The sequence below is a fragment of the Gymnoscopelus microlampas genome (assembly GCF_963454915.1).
Source record: "Gymnoscopelus microlampas genome assembly, chromosome: 5".
Lineage (NCBI taxonomy): Eukaryota > Metazoa > Chordata > Actinopteri > Myctophiformes > Myctophidae > Gymnoscopelus > Gymnoscopelus microlampas.
The window spans coordinates 23,290,555-23,307,333 of record NC_139942.1 but is presented as its reverse complement, the minus strand read 5'-3'; the positions used below and the strand labels follow the sequence as shown (position 1 = coordinate 23,307,333).

The 16,779-nt window shown below is 39.0% G+C and overlaps 2 protein-coding genes across 2 annotated transcripts; both read right to left on the bottom strand.

Annotated features, from left to right (window-relative positions):
* Positions 1–3,152: 3,152 nt before the first annotated feature.
* Positions 3,153–5,130, bottom strand: admp (anti-dorsalizing morphogenic protein; the record flags this gene model as incomplete). Its single annotated transcript, XM_084056802.1, has 5 exons — positions 3,153–3,577; positions 3,889–4,081; positions 4,220–4,339; positions 4,569–4,705; positions 4,833–5,130. 5 exons carry the CDS (start codon positions 5,128–5,130, stop codon positions 3,153–3,155), a joined length of 1,173 nt encoding a protein of 390 aa, XP_083912928.1.
* A 4,481-nt stretch (positions 5,131–9,611) lies between these two features.
* Positions 9,612–16,131, bottom strand: pnhd (pinhead). Its single transcript, XM_084058138.1, has 7 exons — positions 15,982–16,131; positions 15,177–15,272; positions 14,742–14,884; positions 13,706–13,997; positions 12,584–12,765; positions 10,697–10,755; positions 9,612–9,924 (listed from the first exon to the last, which is right to left on the bottom strand). The coding sequence occupies exons 1-7, from the start codon at positions 16,031–16,033 to the stop codon at positions 9,774–9,776; spliced, it is 975 nt and encodes a 324-aa protein (XP_083914264.1). The 5' UTR covers positions 16,034–16,131; the 3' UTR covers positions 9,612–9,773.
* Between the last annotated feature and the right edge of the window lie 648 nt (positions 16,132–16,779).

Here is a 16,779-nt window from a genome sequence, read left to right as displayed (position 1 = left end):
CCTGTAGACACTCAATTTTGTTCTCTCCAGACACACTGTTGTGTGCAAAATACAGATGTGGATTGGCACTCAGCAATGCACTTCCATTCCAGGGTGAACCTGCCCATTACTCTGGGCTTAATTGATCTGATCAAGGTATATGTTAATCAGCATTGGCTACATTAAGCCAATGCCTAAGTTTCCAATCCTTTACCAGTGGCTAAAATGTCTCTTATCACTAATCAAATATTTCTGTTAGTAATAGAGAAGTAGCTGCAAAGCTTGCTCCAATAACACAATACAGCAACATCTTAAAATATTGTGGAATCGTGGAAAAGCCCTATTTTATGACAGCACCCATGGCGATTTGGGTAAATTGTACCGCATTCAAGTAAACCTCATCTGGATTTAATATTTGAAACAAAAATTGTATGATCCCACACATCACTTATTCAATGTCAACGGACAAACTCCCACAAATATTGATGCACTGATGTCCACCTTAATAGTATGGAGATATTGACTTTAACTGTCCAAGATTAAGGTTCAAGATGTTTATAATCATATACACATACATACATACAGTACAATACAGCTGTTAGCAGCAAAATAGCCTATAGGCAGTGAATTCTTCAAGCTTAATGGGATAGAAAGGTAAAAAGAAGAGAGAGAGAGAGAGAGATCCTTGAAATACCACAATGTAAGCTGTGTTTTAGTGTAGATAAAACAGAATGCTGAAAGGTGTACTGAATTTGTGCTTTTGGTCAGTCTGTGATTGTAGTGTTATGCCCCCTGTTGGAGCAACAATATGAACACTGCTGGCTTTCTTTAAACAATGTTATATTGGGGTTCTCAACCTTTTCTGAGTACTGAACCCCTTCTGTCTCAAAGATTCAACTGAAGTATTCCTATGATTAACATTTTTGTGCAATAGGAATATATGTTTTAATTTCAGTTTAAAAAGGTAGGGTACAGGTACACATGTAGTGACATGTAGTGAGGGTTACAACATCTAATTTAACCTGTCTGTTGGAACCAGGACTGCCTTCATTACCAGCTTAGTGAGAGAAAAGCAAGCCAGGTTCTTCACCAAAATACAGCAGCGAAATGGCATGCTTGATGACCCCTCATGGTATGTTCTTCAATAGCTTAAGAAGGAGAACCAAGTCATGTATTCTCGTTTATCTGAGATAATGGAGAAACAAGATCATATACCGAAGGGACATGATTCATAAACTGCAATCCAAAGAGGGAACAAGATACAAGACATACTGAGCCATCGACCCAGATTTATCTGTTCATCCACTCTAAACCAGCACCAGCAGTACATCTTACATTGAGGACTATTTGAGGATAACCTTTTCACGGTTTCGGTTGTCCTCTCATAGACTGCTTGTGGAAATGGGTAGGTGAGCAGCGCACCTGAGCAGCGTATCTGTCAATGTGAGACTCGTATACAAAACGAACAGCACATACTGGTGTGTCCCCTCACACAAGACATCAGAGCGAAATATGGACATGAGTTTACTGATCTGAGCTCACTCTTTATGGCCACTAACAGAGGAACTTGGAGCAACAGAAAGCTCCTGTTGTATGAGATTTGATTTTGTTGTGTATTGTATATTTTAATGTATTGTACCTTTTTTTTTTTTTTTAGTTTTTATTCATGGTTTTTCGATTCTTGTTTGGACCCAATTCTTTATACAATTGTGTCAATAAAGTAACTAACTAGGGAACAGTTTCAACTCAATTCAATTTCAATTCAAATGAGCTTTATTGGCATGTTTACATTGCCAAAGCAAGTGTCAAAAACATAAAACAAATTGGAAAGGTAAACAGTTGGTGGGGTACAGCATTGTGTGGACAGAGCAGCAATATTTCAGGGTTTTGCTGTCTCTTTTGGGGACAAATAGCAGCGGTTTTCCAAAACTATTTAAATAGTTTCTCTCAGTCTCACTGCAGACTCAGTCTCACACTTTTCATTGACATTCTACATGTGTACAAAATGTATTCATTATTAAATCCTATTTTCCTCACAATTTTGTGAACCCCCTCCAGTACCAGCAGCAAGTACCCCTAGGCTAGGGGTTCATGAACCTCTATTCTATTTGGATTGAAGAATAAACTGTCAGGATTTATAGAGACTTTGTAAATAAAGACTATGAACTTAAAGCTGCACTGTGTAACTTTCCTACTCTACCACGGATTTGAACCCTGTTTCCTGTGCAAGTGCTGACATTTTTACCATTGAGCCTGCCTGCTTTCTCGGGGGATATTGAATCTTGATCATCAGGTCAAAATTTGTGTCAGATCCTGTGTCTAGGTGAGACCTTTGACACAATCTAAATGTCTCAATAGAAGAGCAGGGAGACAAAATATAACCCCCCAATTGTATAAATTATATTGTATTAACATACTCTACCATACAGATTTGACAAATTACATTTTATTCATTAAAGAAAAGTTACATAGTGCCGCTTTAAGTTTGTATTTTGCCTCACAGCTGTTCTATTATATTTGATTAAGAGTTGGACTTATTTACAAGTCACTGTCCAACTCTTCAGGGACATGCCTTAACGTACAGATTGCATATTTATAGTTGTACATTTTAATGTAATTAGTTTTTTATATATATTTCAAACAATTGTAGCCCTTACTGGCAAATGTTTACTGTTTTACTGTTGATGAGGGCCTTGCTTGCTGGGCTCTTAAATGATGAATAGAGATAAAACTGATGCAGACAAAAATGGACTCTGGGACCTACGGGCACAATAGGTGAATGACACGAGTGGGTAGCCCCGCTACCAAAAATAAATAAATGTCAATGGACCCATTTTAATTCTCTAGTTTTTTGTTTTTCTACATTTATTAAGATTTAATTAATATCATAACAGAAAATATAAACATTTACATCTTTCACAGGATATCACCTCCTTCACAGCTATATATTATAATTTCTGCATATTTACATATATTACAATGCCACTTGCCATCGTGCACATTACTCAACTGTTACCATTGCATCTAAAAACACAGCAGTTTGTCTATATGCATAGATTGTTACAATTTGATAAAACATGACTGATTTTCACATTGTAGCTTTTGGTTCACATGTGTAATGTCCTCAGTGGCTGGTTAATAGTCTATTGGTTGTCCAGACACAGGATATGTCATCATTGGCAGCCGCAACTCCCTGCCACCATGTCGTCATACTGCTTTAGCACCACATTCTCTTCATCATCAAAGTACAGCAGGTTGATGGAGAAGAGCTGATCGGGCACGCAGCATGGCATATCGATGCCCTTGGTCAGCTTCAGAGCATTGATGATGGACTGGACCGTGGCGTGGTTGGTGGGCCTCATGTTCTGGCCCAGGGGGAAGGGGCAGGAGCCCTTGCAGTGGTAGGCGTTGTAGCCACGTGGAGAGACGATCCAGCCTGACCAGCCGATCTCTTCAAAGTCCACATAGAGGGGCTGTCGCTGGCATGGCGCTGGCATGTTGACCTCCTCGTCGTAGTCTAGGGAGCGGGCAGCCCGGGAGGCCGCCCCCATCATGGGGCCCTGGGGCAGGGAGGGAGAGTCCCCTGAGTCACTGGGATCTGGTGGAAGAGAGGACATTTATTAACCACTATGCCCAATTTTATACTTCGTTCTACGACAGTGTCGCGCGGCGAAAGCAGACAATCTACAAGCTCACTGTTCTATCGCCACACATTGTATCCTTTGGTTTCATTCATTTACTACCGGTATTATAGATTTATCGGCATATGGAGCATAGAAACAAGCACCTAGCAAGCTGTACTCATCATTATAATATTTTTTCTGCATCCAATTCCCACCATAGCCTAGCGCTTAGATCTGAATGGAAAGCACAGTGATATTGTTGTGATCAGTTTAGTGGTGAAATTACCTTTGTTCTCCAGGGTAGCTGACCGCCGTCCGTCGTCAGTAAAGAGGACCAGCATGGGCTGCTTGCTCTGATGGTGGTTGCGTCCTGATGCAAAACGCACATGATGCTTCATGTCCATGGGGCTTCCTGCAAGGGTCCTCACTACGACCTGAAGACCCAGGTTACTGTCTTCATCTGACATCCAGGAGCGCACCTTTTTATATGAACAAAATGTCATTAAGTTATCATTGCAGATTCATTCAGTAATTATGTTCACATTCACAAAGTAAAATCCTCAGTATGGACACCAAGGATTTTGCAGTGAGTGCAGACCTAGGATATGGATACTTACAGCTTGTGTAATGGTGAACACCTCCCAGCCAGTGGAGTGGATGGGGATCAGTCGAGAGGACAGCAACTTCTTCTGTGTAATGTTCGTTTTCCTGCTATCAAGGAGTTGATAAATGCTGACCTAAATGAGGAAAAGGGGGGACAAGTTTGGTCATCAGTTCTATGCTTGAGCTTGAAGGTAGATTCATATCAAAATTAGCCTACATCTATGTAGGGTAGGCTTACTTTGTATATAGTATTTAATTGCATGTCTGCTGAGTCACACTTATACACATATACTTCCAAACTATAAATGCTGAATTTGATTAGTTGAGCATGATTAATATAATGTTATTGTAGCATTCTATTACCTGGCAGAAATGATGTCTGTTGAACGTTGCTGATGTCTGGGGTCGCAACTTGAACAGATGCAACTCGGCAGTGAGAATCTTCTCAGTTCTTGCAACATTGGACAAATTGAACCTGAACTGAACTTGATCACTGCGCACTGGAAAAAGAAAAACAATATTGTTAGACACAGGCCATTCCATCTGTTGTATAGTAGAATCTGAATCACGCACTTTTTAGGGTTAGGATTAAACAAGCATAAGACATTCATGAAATATATATCTTACGTTTGTCGAAGAAACTGCGAACGGTGTTCCCCTCCAACAGATAGGGGTCCTTGGTGACGCCGTTGACGTCTGCCACAGTGTTGTATAGATCCAGCATGTACTGAGGAGGCTGCTTGTGGCCTCGGACCATCGGTGGATCCTCCATCCCAAAAACCTCCAGGAGCCTCTTGATCGCCGCCGAGCGAATCTCCTTTGGCTCGTTTTCTACTTTTAACTGGTTTTCCAAATGATTCAGAGAGGGCCGTGCAACCGCGGTGCACACGACCATGGCACAACAACTCAGCACGAAAAGCAACATGACGGAAAGAAAGGCCCTGCAGTTGTACGTCTCCTTGTGCGTAAAATGTCCTCGAGCCTCAACCGCCTGCAGAGTGAAGTGTGAAGGCTGTCTGGAGGAGGCTCCACTTTTTATATCAGTGTCTCCAACCTCTCAGCAAACAGCTATAAAGATGCTATTTGGTCGCAAATGTAAATCACCCATCAGTGAATATAAAGGGAAGCTAATGGCGCTGTTAACAAGGTGTGATCACACCCGATTGGAGATTTTTATTCATCAGTCTCATTCTCTCCACGTCTGGCAACAATAGGCCTTCATGTAAAAGAACAAACAAACAAGCAAACAAACAGTGGTGTAAAGTAACTAAGTACATTTACTCAAGTACTGTGCTTAAATACAATTTTGAGGTATGTTTTACTTACTAACTTATTGGAGTATTTCCAAATTTCAATACTTTTTCTTCTACTCCACTACACCTCAGAGGAAAATGTTGTACTTTTACTTCTCTGCAATTATTTGAAAACAGTTACTAGTTACTTTAGATGTTGATTATTATTACAAAACATACATTAACCACTTCAGGCCTATATACATTTTGGCCATTTGAAAATTGCCGATCTGCAAGCTCACAATGAGCATTGTAGATCTGCTATTTTCAAAAGATTTTTATACATTTGAAAACTTGGAATGGGGCATTCTACATAACGAGTAGACTTTCTACTTTTGGTACTTTAAGTACATTTTTATACCAATACTTATTCTCAAGTAAAATTTGAATTCCGGACTTTTACTTGTAACAGAGTAGCCTATTTATACATTGCAGTATTGATACTTTTACTTAAGGAACACATGTGAGTAGCCTACTTTTTCCACCACTGAAAACAAATAATCTAGATTTGTGTTCTGAAACGTATTTCAACTTATGGAGGATGAACATTGTGGAATAATTTAATCTTATGTATGCGTTACATTGAATGGAAATGCAAATACCGTGGACAGAATACACGGAGCTGATGTTTCTAGGAAGTCCTCTCTCCACGGGAGACTAACAGCTTCTAAATGAATCCATTAAGTTAGAATAATGGGTGGAGTGTCTTATAGGAATACCAATTACTTACAATACATAGTTAAACGTGCTGTTTGCTGCATATCGTTAATTTAAATAACAACACTTCTAGGCTACAAGTTACACCTGGATAAACATTGATTCGGTATTTTTATTTAAAAAATGTGTCATGCAGCAGGCCTAGTCATGGATCACACGACATGACGGATCTTCAACCTGGTGTTTGCACTTTCTCCCTTTTTGGCCCGTACATCTACATAGAGGTTTGGATTTCAAATATAAAGTGCTTACCCCATGGCCACAAATGTTACAATTATGTACGGGCCTTCAGAATTACCTGTATATTCCGTATTGTTGACTAAAAAATATTTTAATCCGATTGGTGGCCATTTTTTCATTTTTTTCACCATATGCTTTCAGCTACGCGATCCTATTGGTTGGGGGGTGTATTGCACTCTGATACATTATATCTCTATGAGAAAATGGCCACCGATCGGATTAAAATGCTTTTTTATTGAACAATACGGAATATACGGGTACTTTTGAGGACTCGTACAAAATTGTAACATCCGTGGCCATAGGGTAAGCACTTTATATTTGAAATGTGAACGTCTATGTAGATGTACGGGTTCAAAGGGGGAGAAAGTGCAAACACCAGGTTGAATTTTCGTCATGACTTATATAATATATGACAGTCATGTTTCAGGGCTAGCAACAGGCCTTGCTATTTAAATGAACCGACATCACATCTAGGCGCACCTATACGCATGTTGTCATTATTATTAGCCTATTATTATTATTCACACGGCCTAATGTGTTATTTCGCTATCATTTTCTTAAATATAGCCTAGAACAGTCTCAGTCCCAGGGGATGCCCAGTTAAATATCGAAAGTTACTATTTATTATGTATGTACAAGTAAACATAACTAAAGAATGTACATGGATTTTAACCAGACTGTCACTGTAATCTAGTCAATAGGTTAGACCAGTAGGCCTAATTCTCAAACGTTGTAATTTCAAGGACCCCCAGTTTTATATCCATAAAGCCATTTGATGTACTTTTCTAACTCTGAGGCCACAGTCTACATTATAAAACCCTGACTCTGAGAGTCTGAAAATGGACCGTTTGTACACTCTCAGAATTACAGACCTATAACTCCTCAAGGACCCCTGCCCTGGGGGCCCCCCTGGACCCCACTTCGAGAACCACTGGGTTAGACAGTAAAGGAATATCTCTACACAAATGTCCATTGGGTCCCAGAGATAAAAGTCCAGTGTCCAGTGTAATTTACATTTGGGGGCCTTTGAAATGAAAAAGTTAGAGAGTCACTGGCCTAGATTAAAGGTACAAATTCGTTTGAAATCGCTTATCAAAGTCTATATCGCTCTGATGTTGGGGAATGGAGAACTGTCCCATTTAGTACCTTTGATCTTCACACATCTTCACTCAAAACAGCCATTGAAGAATTGACCTGTCTATTAAAACAATTGTAAAACGCTGACACATCAAACGGCTTTTTTTACGCGACACCTAGCGAGCAAATCATGTTGTTTTTGCGTGGATCACAGATGTACACAAATTGTTGTTTCACACCACGATATCAAAATAAGGAGCTATTAACTTTGATGTATACGTGTGTTCTTTCTAAGGGAACATCTGTAAAATCAGGTGGCCACGTGTTTTGCAAGTCAGTCCATGTGTGCACAACTGTTCAAATTGATAGGCAGCAGTGGTGAAAAAAGTACTCAAAGGGGGTTGTTTTACTTAAGTGAAAGTATCAATACTGCAATGTAGAAATACTCTTTTACAAGTAAAAGTCTGGCATTCAAAATGTACTTGAGTAAAAATACAAAAGTATTAGTATCAAAATGTACTTAAAGTACCAAAAGTAGAAAGTACTCAGATGTAGAATTTCCCCATTTCACAAGTTTTCAAATGTATACAAATCTTTAGAAAATAGCAGATCTATACAAGCTCACAATGCACATTGGGAGGCATTGTGTCCTTGTAGATCAACTATTTTCAAATGGCTGAAATGTATATATGACTGAAGTGGGTAATGTATGTTTTGTAATAATCATCAAAATCTATACAAAGTAACAAGTAACTAAAGTTTTCAAATAATTGTAGTGGAGTAAAAGTATAATATTTGCCTCTGAGATGTAGGCTAGTGGAGTAGAAGTAAAAGTACTGGAAATACTCCATGTAAAAATACTTTAAAATTGTACCGTACTTGAGTAAATGTACTTAGTAACTTTACACCACTGCAGTCTATCATGTGCCCAACTGTTCAAATTGATAGGCAGGCCTGTAAGATATTACAGGATTGCTTTTTATTATATTTTATTAACCAGCCTACAACGAAAACTCCAACGGAAGCATTGTCACAATAATAGGCTAATCACCATTTGCCATTAAGGTGCTGTAGGCTAAGTCATATTTTGTGGTCAAAGCAAAAAACTTGATGGTTCAATAGCTAAAGATCTATATTCAGATATGCTAATCATTAGGGTGTTTGTTCAGTAACAAGGGTCTCCCTATCTCTCTAGTTTAATAAACAGGAAATATATTTTCAGTTCAGTGACAATTTGATCCAATCAGGATTGAGAACCCATTTATAAGCTTCAATTGTATAGTGTTACTTCCAATTTTGTATCATCACTTCCAATTGCACAATCCTGTATCCTGCATGAGTTGGATTTGGATAACATTTGTATTCGTACCTGAAAATGTATTTTCTGTCTACTAAAGCAGTGGTTCTCAACCTTGTCAGGTCACGACCCCCCAAAAGAATCAGATTTGAACTGGGGACCCCCCCACCCTCACAAGCTCTTGGATAGGAGTTGAGGCATTACATTTTGTTTGATAATATTGTGAAAATAGCCGATCTACAAGCTCACAGCTTGTAGATCAGATATTTTCAAAATATTTTACTCTTTCTTATATATATTTGACAATCTGGCCAATGTTTGACCAGGTTTTATAGTCTAGTTGATTACTTTTGATGCAGTAATGGTCTTTTTTCATTTCATTTTGTTTTAGGTATCAAAAAGGGTCTTAAAAGTCCTTAAATTGTCCCTTCACTGTCATCTGGGGACCCCCAAAAATCATGTGGGGACCCCTCTGCGTGTCCCGACCCACAGGTTGAGAACCACTGTACTGAAAAGCCAGAGAGACGAGACACCCGTAACTGAATAAACACTAGGAATATAGAGCTTTTTAACATTTATTTCAATCTAATGAATGAATAAGTGAATAAATAAATAAAGTTAACACCCCTTTAAGTAGGCCTAAAATCTTGTGTGTTAAGTTCCTTGGTTTCGGTAATTTTGGAAGCACAGATGTATTTTTCACTCTCAGTATTATGAGATAAATTTTATTTACAAAATTATTATATATATCTTTTTACATATATTACATATAATACAGCAGTATTTGAGAAAACTAAATTCTTAAGTCATCAGAACATCAAGTTTAGGGGTTGTTGTGAGGCAATGAGCTACAAAGACATCACTATACAGTATAAAAGCACGATTTACACTGGATTAAGTTCTTAGAACATCAGTTCATGTGTTGTTCAATGGAGGGTGCATTATTTAGTTCTGACAAAGGCAGGAGGTGATGGCAAGGACATTGCGAATCTGCCCATGCTGATTAAGGAATGTGTGGCTCTCATAGCCTCGTGGAACACAGGAGCTGGATGGCCTTTCAGCCCACAAGTGGCAAATATCCTGATCAGAGGGACTCCTAAAGGCAAAGAAATGACAAAAAGAAATTACAATACAATAAAAACAATTGGGCAAATTAATGTCCTATACTTCATCATTGTATAGTGTCACACAAAAGTAGCAAAAACAGCTCATATACAAGCTCACGTGATGCCGACTCTTATTCTAATCACAGAGATGCAAGTTTAAATGTTACAATTATCCTATTACAATGCATGTGGGTAGACGGTGATCATCATGTTCGTAATGTTAATGGGTAAAAAAAAATCACAAATGTGATTTAATGCTCTGATCGGCACTAATGGATTTTCAGGCCGGAAAGTGGCCGCGAAATCTAAATGTGAATGGCCTGAACAGCGATTATTAGATAGTTCTCTATGTATGTGTATATACTGTAACATATGGAGACCACTTTAAACTTGAGGGAGAAAAGATGCCTGAAAATCTAGGTGTGCCTGAACATCTACTGTGATATATCTCCAGAAAGAATGAACAAGTATAGGCTAATAAGTAAATACCCTTGGAGCAATGACAAAATAACTAGTAAAAGGGGACACAACACAATCCTGAGTGTTAATTTAATGTTGAGAGTGTAACAACGGACCCTTATGTTTCACTCTTGCAGTTGTTAAATTAGGGATTAGGAATTTACTGGGTAGGAATGATTCAATAATCCCTCCCCATGCCCCAAACCTGCATGCTGAGGTGTCAGAGATCACAAGTTACTGCTGAGAGGACTGGGGAGGGAGGGACATGGTGTCAAGCAGGCTGGCAGCTGTGTTCATGCTTACCTGAGAAGGCATCGGTTTCCTGCGGTGCAGCCTCCCAAACATCTGCCCACGTCTATTTCCTGTAGAAAATTAGCAACACAGTGAGAGGTCTATCCACTCACAGCTGGCCACAAATATTGACCCTCCTGAGTGAGCCGAATCTCTGCCGTTCAGCATGCTAAATGCTTTGATTCGACACCTGCAAGGGACCATGTGTTTGCTCTCTGCTCACACCTTAGGTGCAAGGAGAGGTTGGGGCAGGCAACTGAGACCCAAACACAACAGCCGTAAAATCAACCAAACTTAAACTTTTTGTTAACTCCATCAAATAGGCACACAACATCGGAATAAATAATACATTTATGATAATGGAATGAGCAATGAGGACATCTGTAAATGCACACTTTTTGGAATCAGATTTTTTATACCAGGTTAAATTGTGTTTACTGTTTTAAGGAGAGATTCTATCGTCACAACATTAGGTGATACAAAGACTCAAGACATTGTAAATAACAAGCTAAATTTGTTTTATAGCCTTCATCTTCCACTACTACTCTTGGGAAGTATTTCTTAAAAGGTGAAACGATCACCCAACATTTAATGTGTATTGGTGTCGGGTGTGACAATATTCTTAACCGTCTGGTGTGCGGTGCCAGCCACTAGACAGTGGATTCGGCTGATTGATTGCCGACTTCCAGGCCCACATGATGAATGAAGATATTCATTACTGTGTCTCACACCAAGCTGGGACCAAGAACCTCCCCATTTTATTAATTACAAAAGAATGACTCTAGTCCTAATGGACAGATGTACTCCCAAAAGCGCAGTCCAACGAGCATCAGACAACTTTTAAATGCAAGGGATTTGGTGCTCAACAACAAAGAACAGTATATAAGCCAAAAATGGTTTACCTGGGCACTTCAAGACTACCCATAGTAAAGGTAGGGTAAGTGATATTTATTTTGTTAAAATAAGTGTTAAATAGCCATTCTGATATTACTCATTGATATGGAATGTTTGTTCAGTAACAGGAGTCCCCCTGTCTCTCTAGCTCTTACTAAACAGAAACTGCATTTTCAGGTTAGGACACCAATTTCAGGAGAGAGAGAACGCACACAGGATACAGATTAAACAAGTTAAATTGGAAGTGATGACACAAAGAAATGAGCCAAAATTGGAACTGGAATACTATCAAATTGAAGCTGATAAATGGGTACTCTCTGCTGATTAGTTGAAATTGGCAACCCACATGAAAAAAATATTTTCTGTTTATTAAAGAGCTGGAGAGTGGAGACCCCTGTAACTGAACAAACACAATGATTATTATCAAATGATTATTATCAGAATATAGTGCTTTAACCTTTTAACAAAAATGTTTTGTTTTAACCAAACATGTCACTTCCATACCTTACACTGGGGCACTCATTAAGTATGCATATTCACCTCTGCAATGTGCAGACTTAATGAGTGCTCCAGTGTCCCTTTTGTAGTCTGTTTGAAGTGTCCATATAAAAGGTTTTTGCGTATGGACAGTCTCAGATATAGTGTAGTGTCCATTTTGTTGTCTGTTTGAAGTGTTCAGATAAAAAGTTTTTTTGCATATGGACAGTCTCAGATATAGTGTAGTGTCCCTTTTGTAGTCTGTTTGAAGTGTCCAGGTAAAATGTTTTTTTTGCATATGGACAGTCTCAGATATAGTGTAGTGTCCATTTTGCAGTCTGTTTGAAGTGCCCAGATAAAAGGTTTTTGCTTATGGTCAGATATAGTGTTAGTGATGGTTTGAATTATTTATATAAGTTGGAAATCACTCCTAAGTTTAACTCTAGTTTCCATCAAGACTTTTTTCAAATCCACAACTAAGTTGAATCAATATTTATTAAACAGGCTCATATTGAATGTATACTTTACCTTCAGCTTCTCCTCTTTGATTCCATCAGCATGATCTACTATTTCATAATAGTACTCCACATATGGAACTCTGTAGCAGCTTTCTTTCATCTCACAGGTGGACACTGTCCGGATGAGGTCTGCGTTATTAGGGCTCTCAACCAGGGCCGAGCCAAACTTAGTGGGCACACAGGAGAATCCCTCTGTGAATTTATGAATTGAAATGTTAAACTTTGAATATGATGTCATGTTCATAACAGAAGTAAAAGCATCAGCCATGTAGACCTGTTGGTCATTTCCAGGAGCGCCTTTGGGTGAAGGCCTACACTGCTTTGTTTTACACACTCCACTTTATTTTATCGTTTTTTTTGGGGGGGGGTTACAGGTAGCATGCAGTGGTGTAGAGTAACTAAGTACATTTACTCAAGTACTGTACTTAAAGAGATATTTCACTTTAAAAAAAACGTAACTATACGCGAGGGGGCCGTGTTTTTTTGATTAATTTTTTCATTAATTTTATATATATTTTTATTGTATTTAATTGTTTTCATTTTCCAAAAAATATATTAAAAATAGATGAAAAAAGTTATCAAAAAAACACGGCCCCCTCACGTATTAGGAGGGCAGGGTGAGTCACCAGAACCAAGGATGGGTGTTTTTGATGAATCTAACATGCTAAAAATGGAGTTTGAAGTTATAATGGGTTTGTATAGGAAGGGGGCGTGTCTGATAAAATGAATATCAAATATCTAAATACTGAATCAAGCAACTTAAAAACTGTCTGGGGGGCTCACAAAAGCCTGAGTAGATGATAAAATGACCCGAAGTTTTTTTTAAAGTGAAATATCCCTTTAAGTAGGCCTACAATGTTGAGCTATTTTTACGTTATTGGAGTATATCCAATTTTCATTTTGACCTTGTGAAATGGGACGTTCTGGATAATGACTACTTTAATTTTGATGCCAATAGGTACTTTTACTCAAGTACATTTTGAATACTGGACTTTCACTTGTAACAGAGTACTTCTTCAATGCAGTATTGATACTTCTACTTAAGTAATACATGTGAGTACTTCTTCCATCACTGGTTCACAGGCAGCATAGAGTTAAAAATAAGGTTCACACAGGTAGAACGTCTACACACCTGGTGAGCCCTTGGAGGTGGAGCATCCGCCCACGTCGATCACCGTCTCATACGGCGTCTCGAACAGGTAGGTCCGCAGGGCGGGCACACGCACGCAGTGTGACGTCATCTTCATCTCACAGTGGCACTCCTGGATGACCTCCACCTCGCGGGGTCCCTCAAACAGCAGGACCCGTTCCACACGCATCCCCGTGGGCTCACACACGTGGTTGGGTCCGCACGAAGGTAAATGACGATGCCCAACCGTCTCTGCGGCTGCTGCTCCGCCTGAAGACAAGGCAGCTCCACGCATCTGTAACACAGAAGCAATGCCATTAGAGCACTGTTTCCCCAAACAGTGGGTCGGGACCCAGGTTTGGGTAGCGGACCAATTTTTATGGGTCGCGAGTAAATATCCCCCGTTTTTGTGCCTTCCATTAAAATAAATATATATATTCTATATCAAAATAAAATAAAATCACAACTTTTCATCAATGAAATTCATTCCAAAATATTTCAAAAGTATTTCATAAATCAAATAATTTCCATAAAAAAGTGAAAATAGCCGATCTACAAGCTCACAAGGCATGGCGATGCAACATTGTGAGCGTGTAGATCTGCTATTTTCACTAGCTTTTGGGTCCTGGGGAGTCATCACATTTCTCTTTTGGGTCTCCAGCTAAAAAAGTCCAGACATGTAATTGTGGACTAAAATAGTTCTTGCACGTGTGTAACAGCATAGCAGCCTAGGCTAAACATTGTTAAGGGTATCGGCCTATCTGTATCATTCTTTTATACACAATATATGGGCCATGTCACCACGGCTGAAGTGTAGCCTATTCCTTCCCTAAGCTATTCAATTATTCAATTATTTAATTAAACATGATTTAGTTATCAAATAATAGAATATGATTTAATAATTGGCCAGTGTATCATTAGACTTCACTGATAACTCAACTGGTGTTTTTGTTGTTATTTTACTCCTTGGCCGACAACAGTTAGGTTACAGTGCCCCCTTGTGGTGCTTTTGGGAAACTGCAAGAGCCCCAGTACTTACTTTTTTGTTCCTGAGAAACTCCAGCATTGAGGAGTATCTGGAGTACTCTGGCTGTACGGCTGCATGTTGTGATGTCCTGGGTGCTCCACCACAATGTGGCCTGCATGTTCCCACGTCCACAGTGATGGGGCTTCCAGAGATATCTAGAAGAACATGTGTAAAATAAATGTTATTTGAAACAATATGGTGTAATATTACATCAAATATTATTTCATATAATCCCAACCTTCTTCACAAATGATCTTCTTCGTTTGCAGCTACTTATATATTATTAGCGCATTCAAGCTGTCAATTTTATATAAATTAAAAAATATATTTTTTGTTTTAACCTTTTTATGTAAGAAATCCAAAGTAATAAAAACATATTTAACAATGCAAGCATACAAAGGAATGTAACAGTTAGAGCAGAACTACAGTCAGTGTATGGTATTTTACCTTGGCCAATGTAGACAAAATGACTCTGTCTTTTGCAGCATGCCCTCTGAGCAAACAGGTTCCTGTGATCCACATGTTTGTTCAACACTCCAGCCACTAGGAATAGTAACATAACAACAGTCAGTACTGGTTAAATGACAGCAGTATCTTTGTGACCTGGTCCGACACAGACAGTTTTTAAGAAAAAAAACAACAACCTTATATTGTTTTCAAAAGTTCTATCACCATAGGTACTACTGGCATGTGTTCTAACGAAGACAATAAATAATTAAGCAACTAGAATTGTGAAATCATTAATATGCCACTCCCCTAATTTAAACATGCAGTACAGCAGAATGGAAGTGAATTCACATTTCAATCAAGCCATTCCCCATTCCACCAAATGTGTTGGTCAATGAAAAACATTGAATTATTCAATTATGCCACATGAGCTAGTATGTGTAATGATAATATAGCGTACATTTAAAATGAGTATTCTTTTCTATTATATATATAGTATAGTTTAGTATATATATTAGTATTCTTTAAATATTTTGGTGCTTTAAGGGGGGGTCAACTGAAAGTGAATTGATCCCATATGTTCTCCACAGCTGCAGAAACAGAGACATAACCACACCAATCATGCTCAGTTCAGGGTGTCAATGCTTTCCTAATACCTGTATTTTCCAGCCATATCACATTGGAATTATCTGGCAATAGGCCTGTATCTGAGCTGGCTGATGTCTGTTCAGTTAGAGTTAGACAATAGCTGCCCTGTGTACATGCCCCAGCACTGGGACAACAGAAGAAAGCAAACCGTACTTACAGGTTAGGTTGAGGGCACACAGAAGGAGCACACATGGCTTCAGTACATCCATGGCTGCTGTTGTAGTCCTTAATATTCCCCTGCCAGGTGTGGAGTTTCCCTTCTGCTCACTGGGCTTCAGTCCCAAATGTCACCAGAGCACAAGGTCCTTCCAAGTGGCGTGGAGTTGAAAAAGTGAGAATGAATCAAATTCCCATTGCCTTTATAAATGCCTTGTTGGATGCAAGTTCTTACAGGCAGGGACCACTTCAAAGGCAACCTCTCAAAGTATTGTGTCTTCTTCACCCCTGTCTGTTTCTGCCGTGGGAGACCTGGTGACTGGCATGTGTGTGTTGACTGGGATCAAGAACCCTAATGAAGGGCTTAAGTAGGCTTGAGCCAATGCCGCCCCTCATTCAAAGGCATTAATCATCTTTTATCTCAGTGGGTAGGTGTTAAGCACCCCTGACTTAAAACAAAACAGGGCTCAAACATAAACAAGATCAGCATGGGGCCCTGGGACCTGGCACCTTTGTGTTTATTCAACATTGACACCAAATGGCCAGCCCTTGCAGATCTGCCTTACAAACCACAAAGCTTCATTTGCTGCTGTCTTTCCAAGGGGAGAAAAGGGGTTAATAAACAAATTATTGTATTTTCTAGCTTCACATCATTATCTTTGGGTGATATTTAGGATGGAATAAAGACCAGTGGAATGCATTTTCTACAAGGTGAAATGCCTATTTTGTTGTTTGTCTTTCTCAGCTACATTTTACAATATAATGATATTACAAAATAATTACATCTCACAGAAGACAT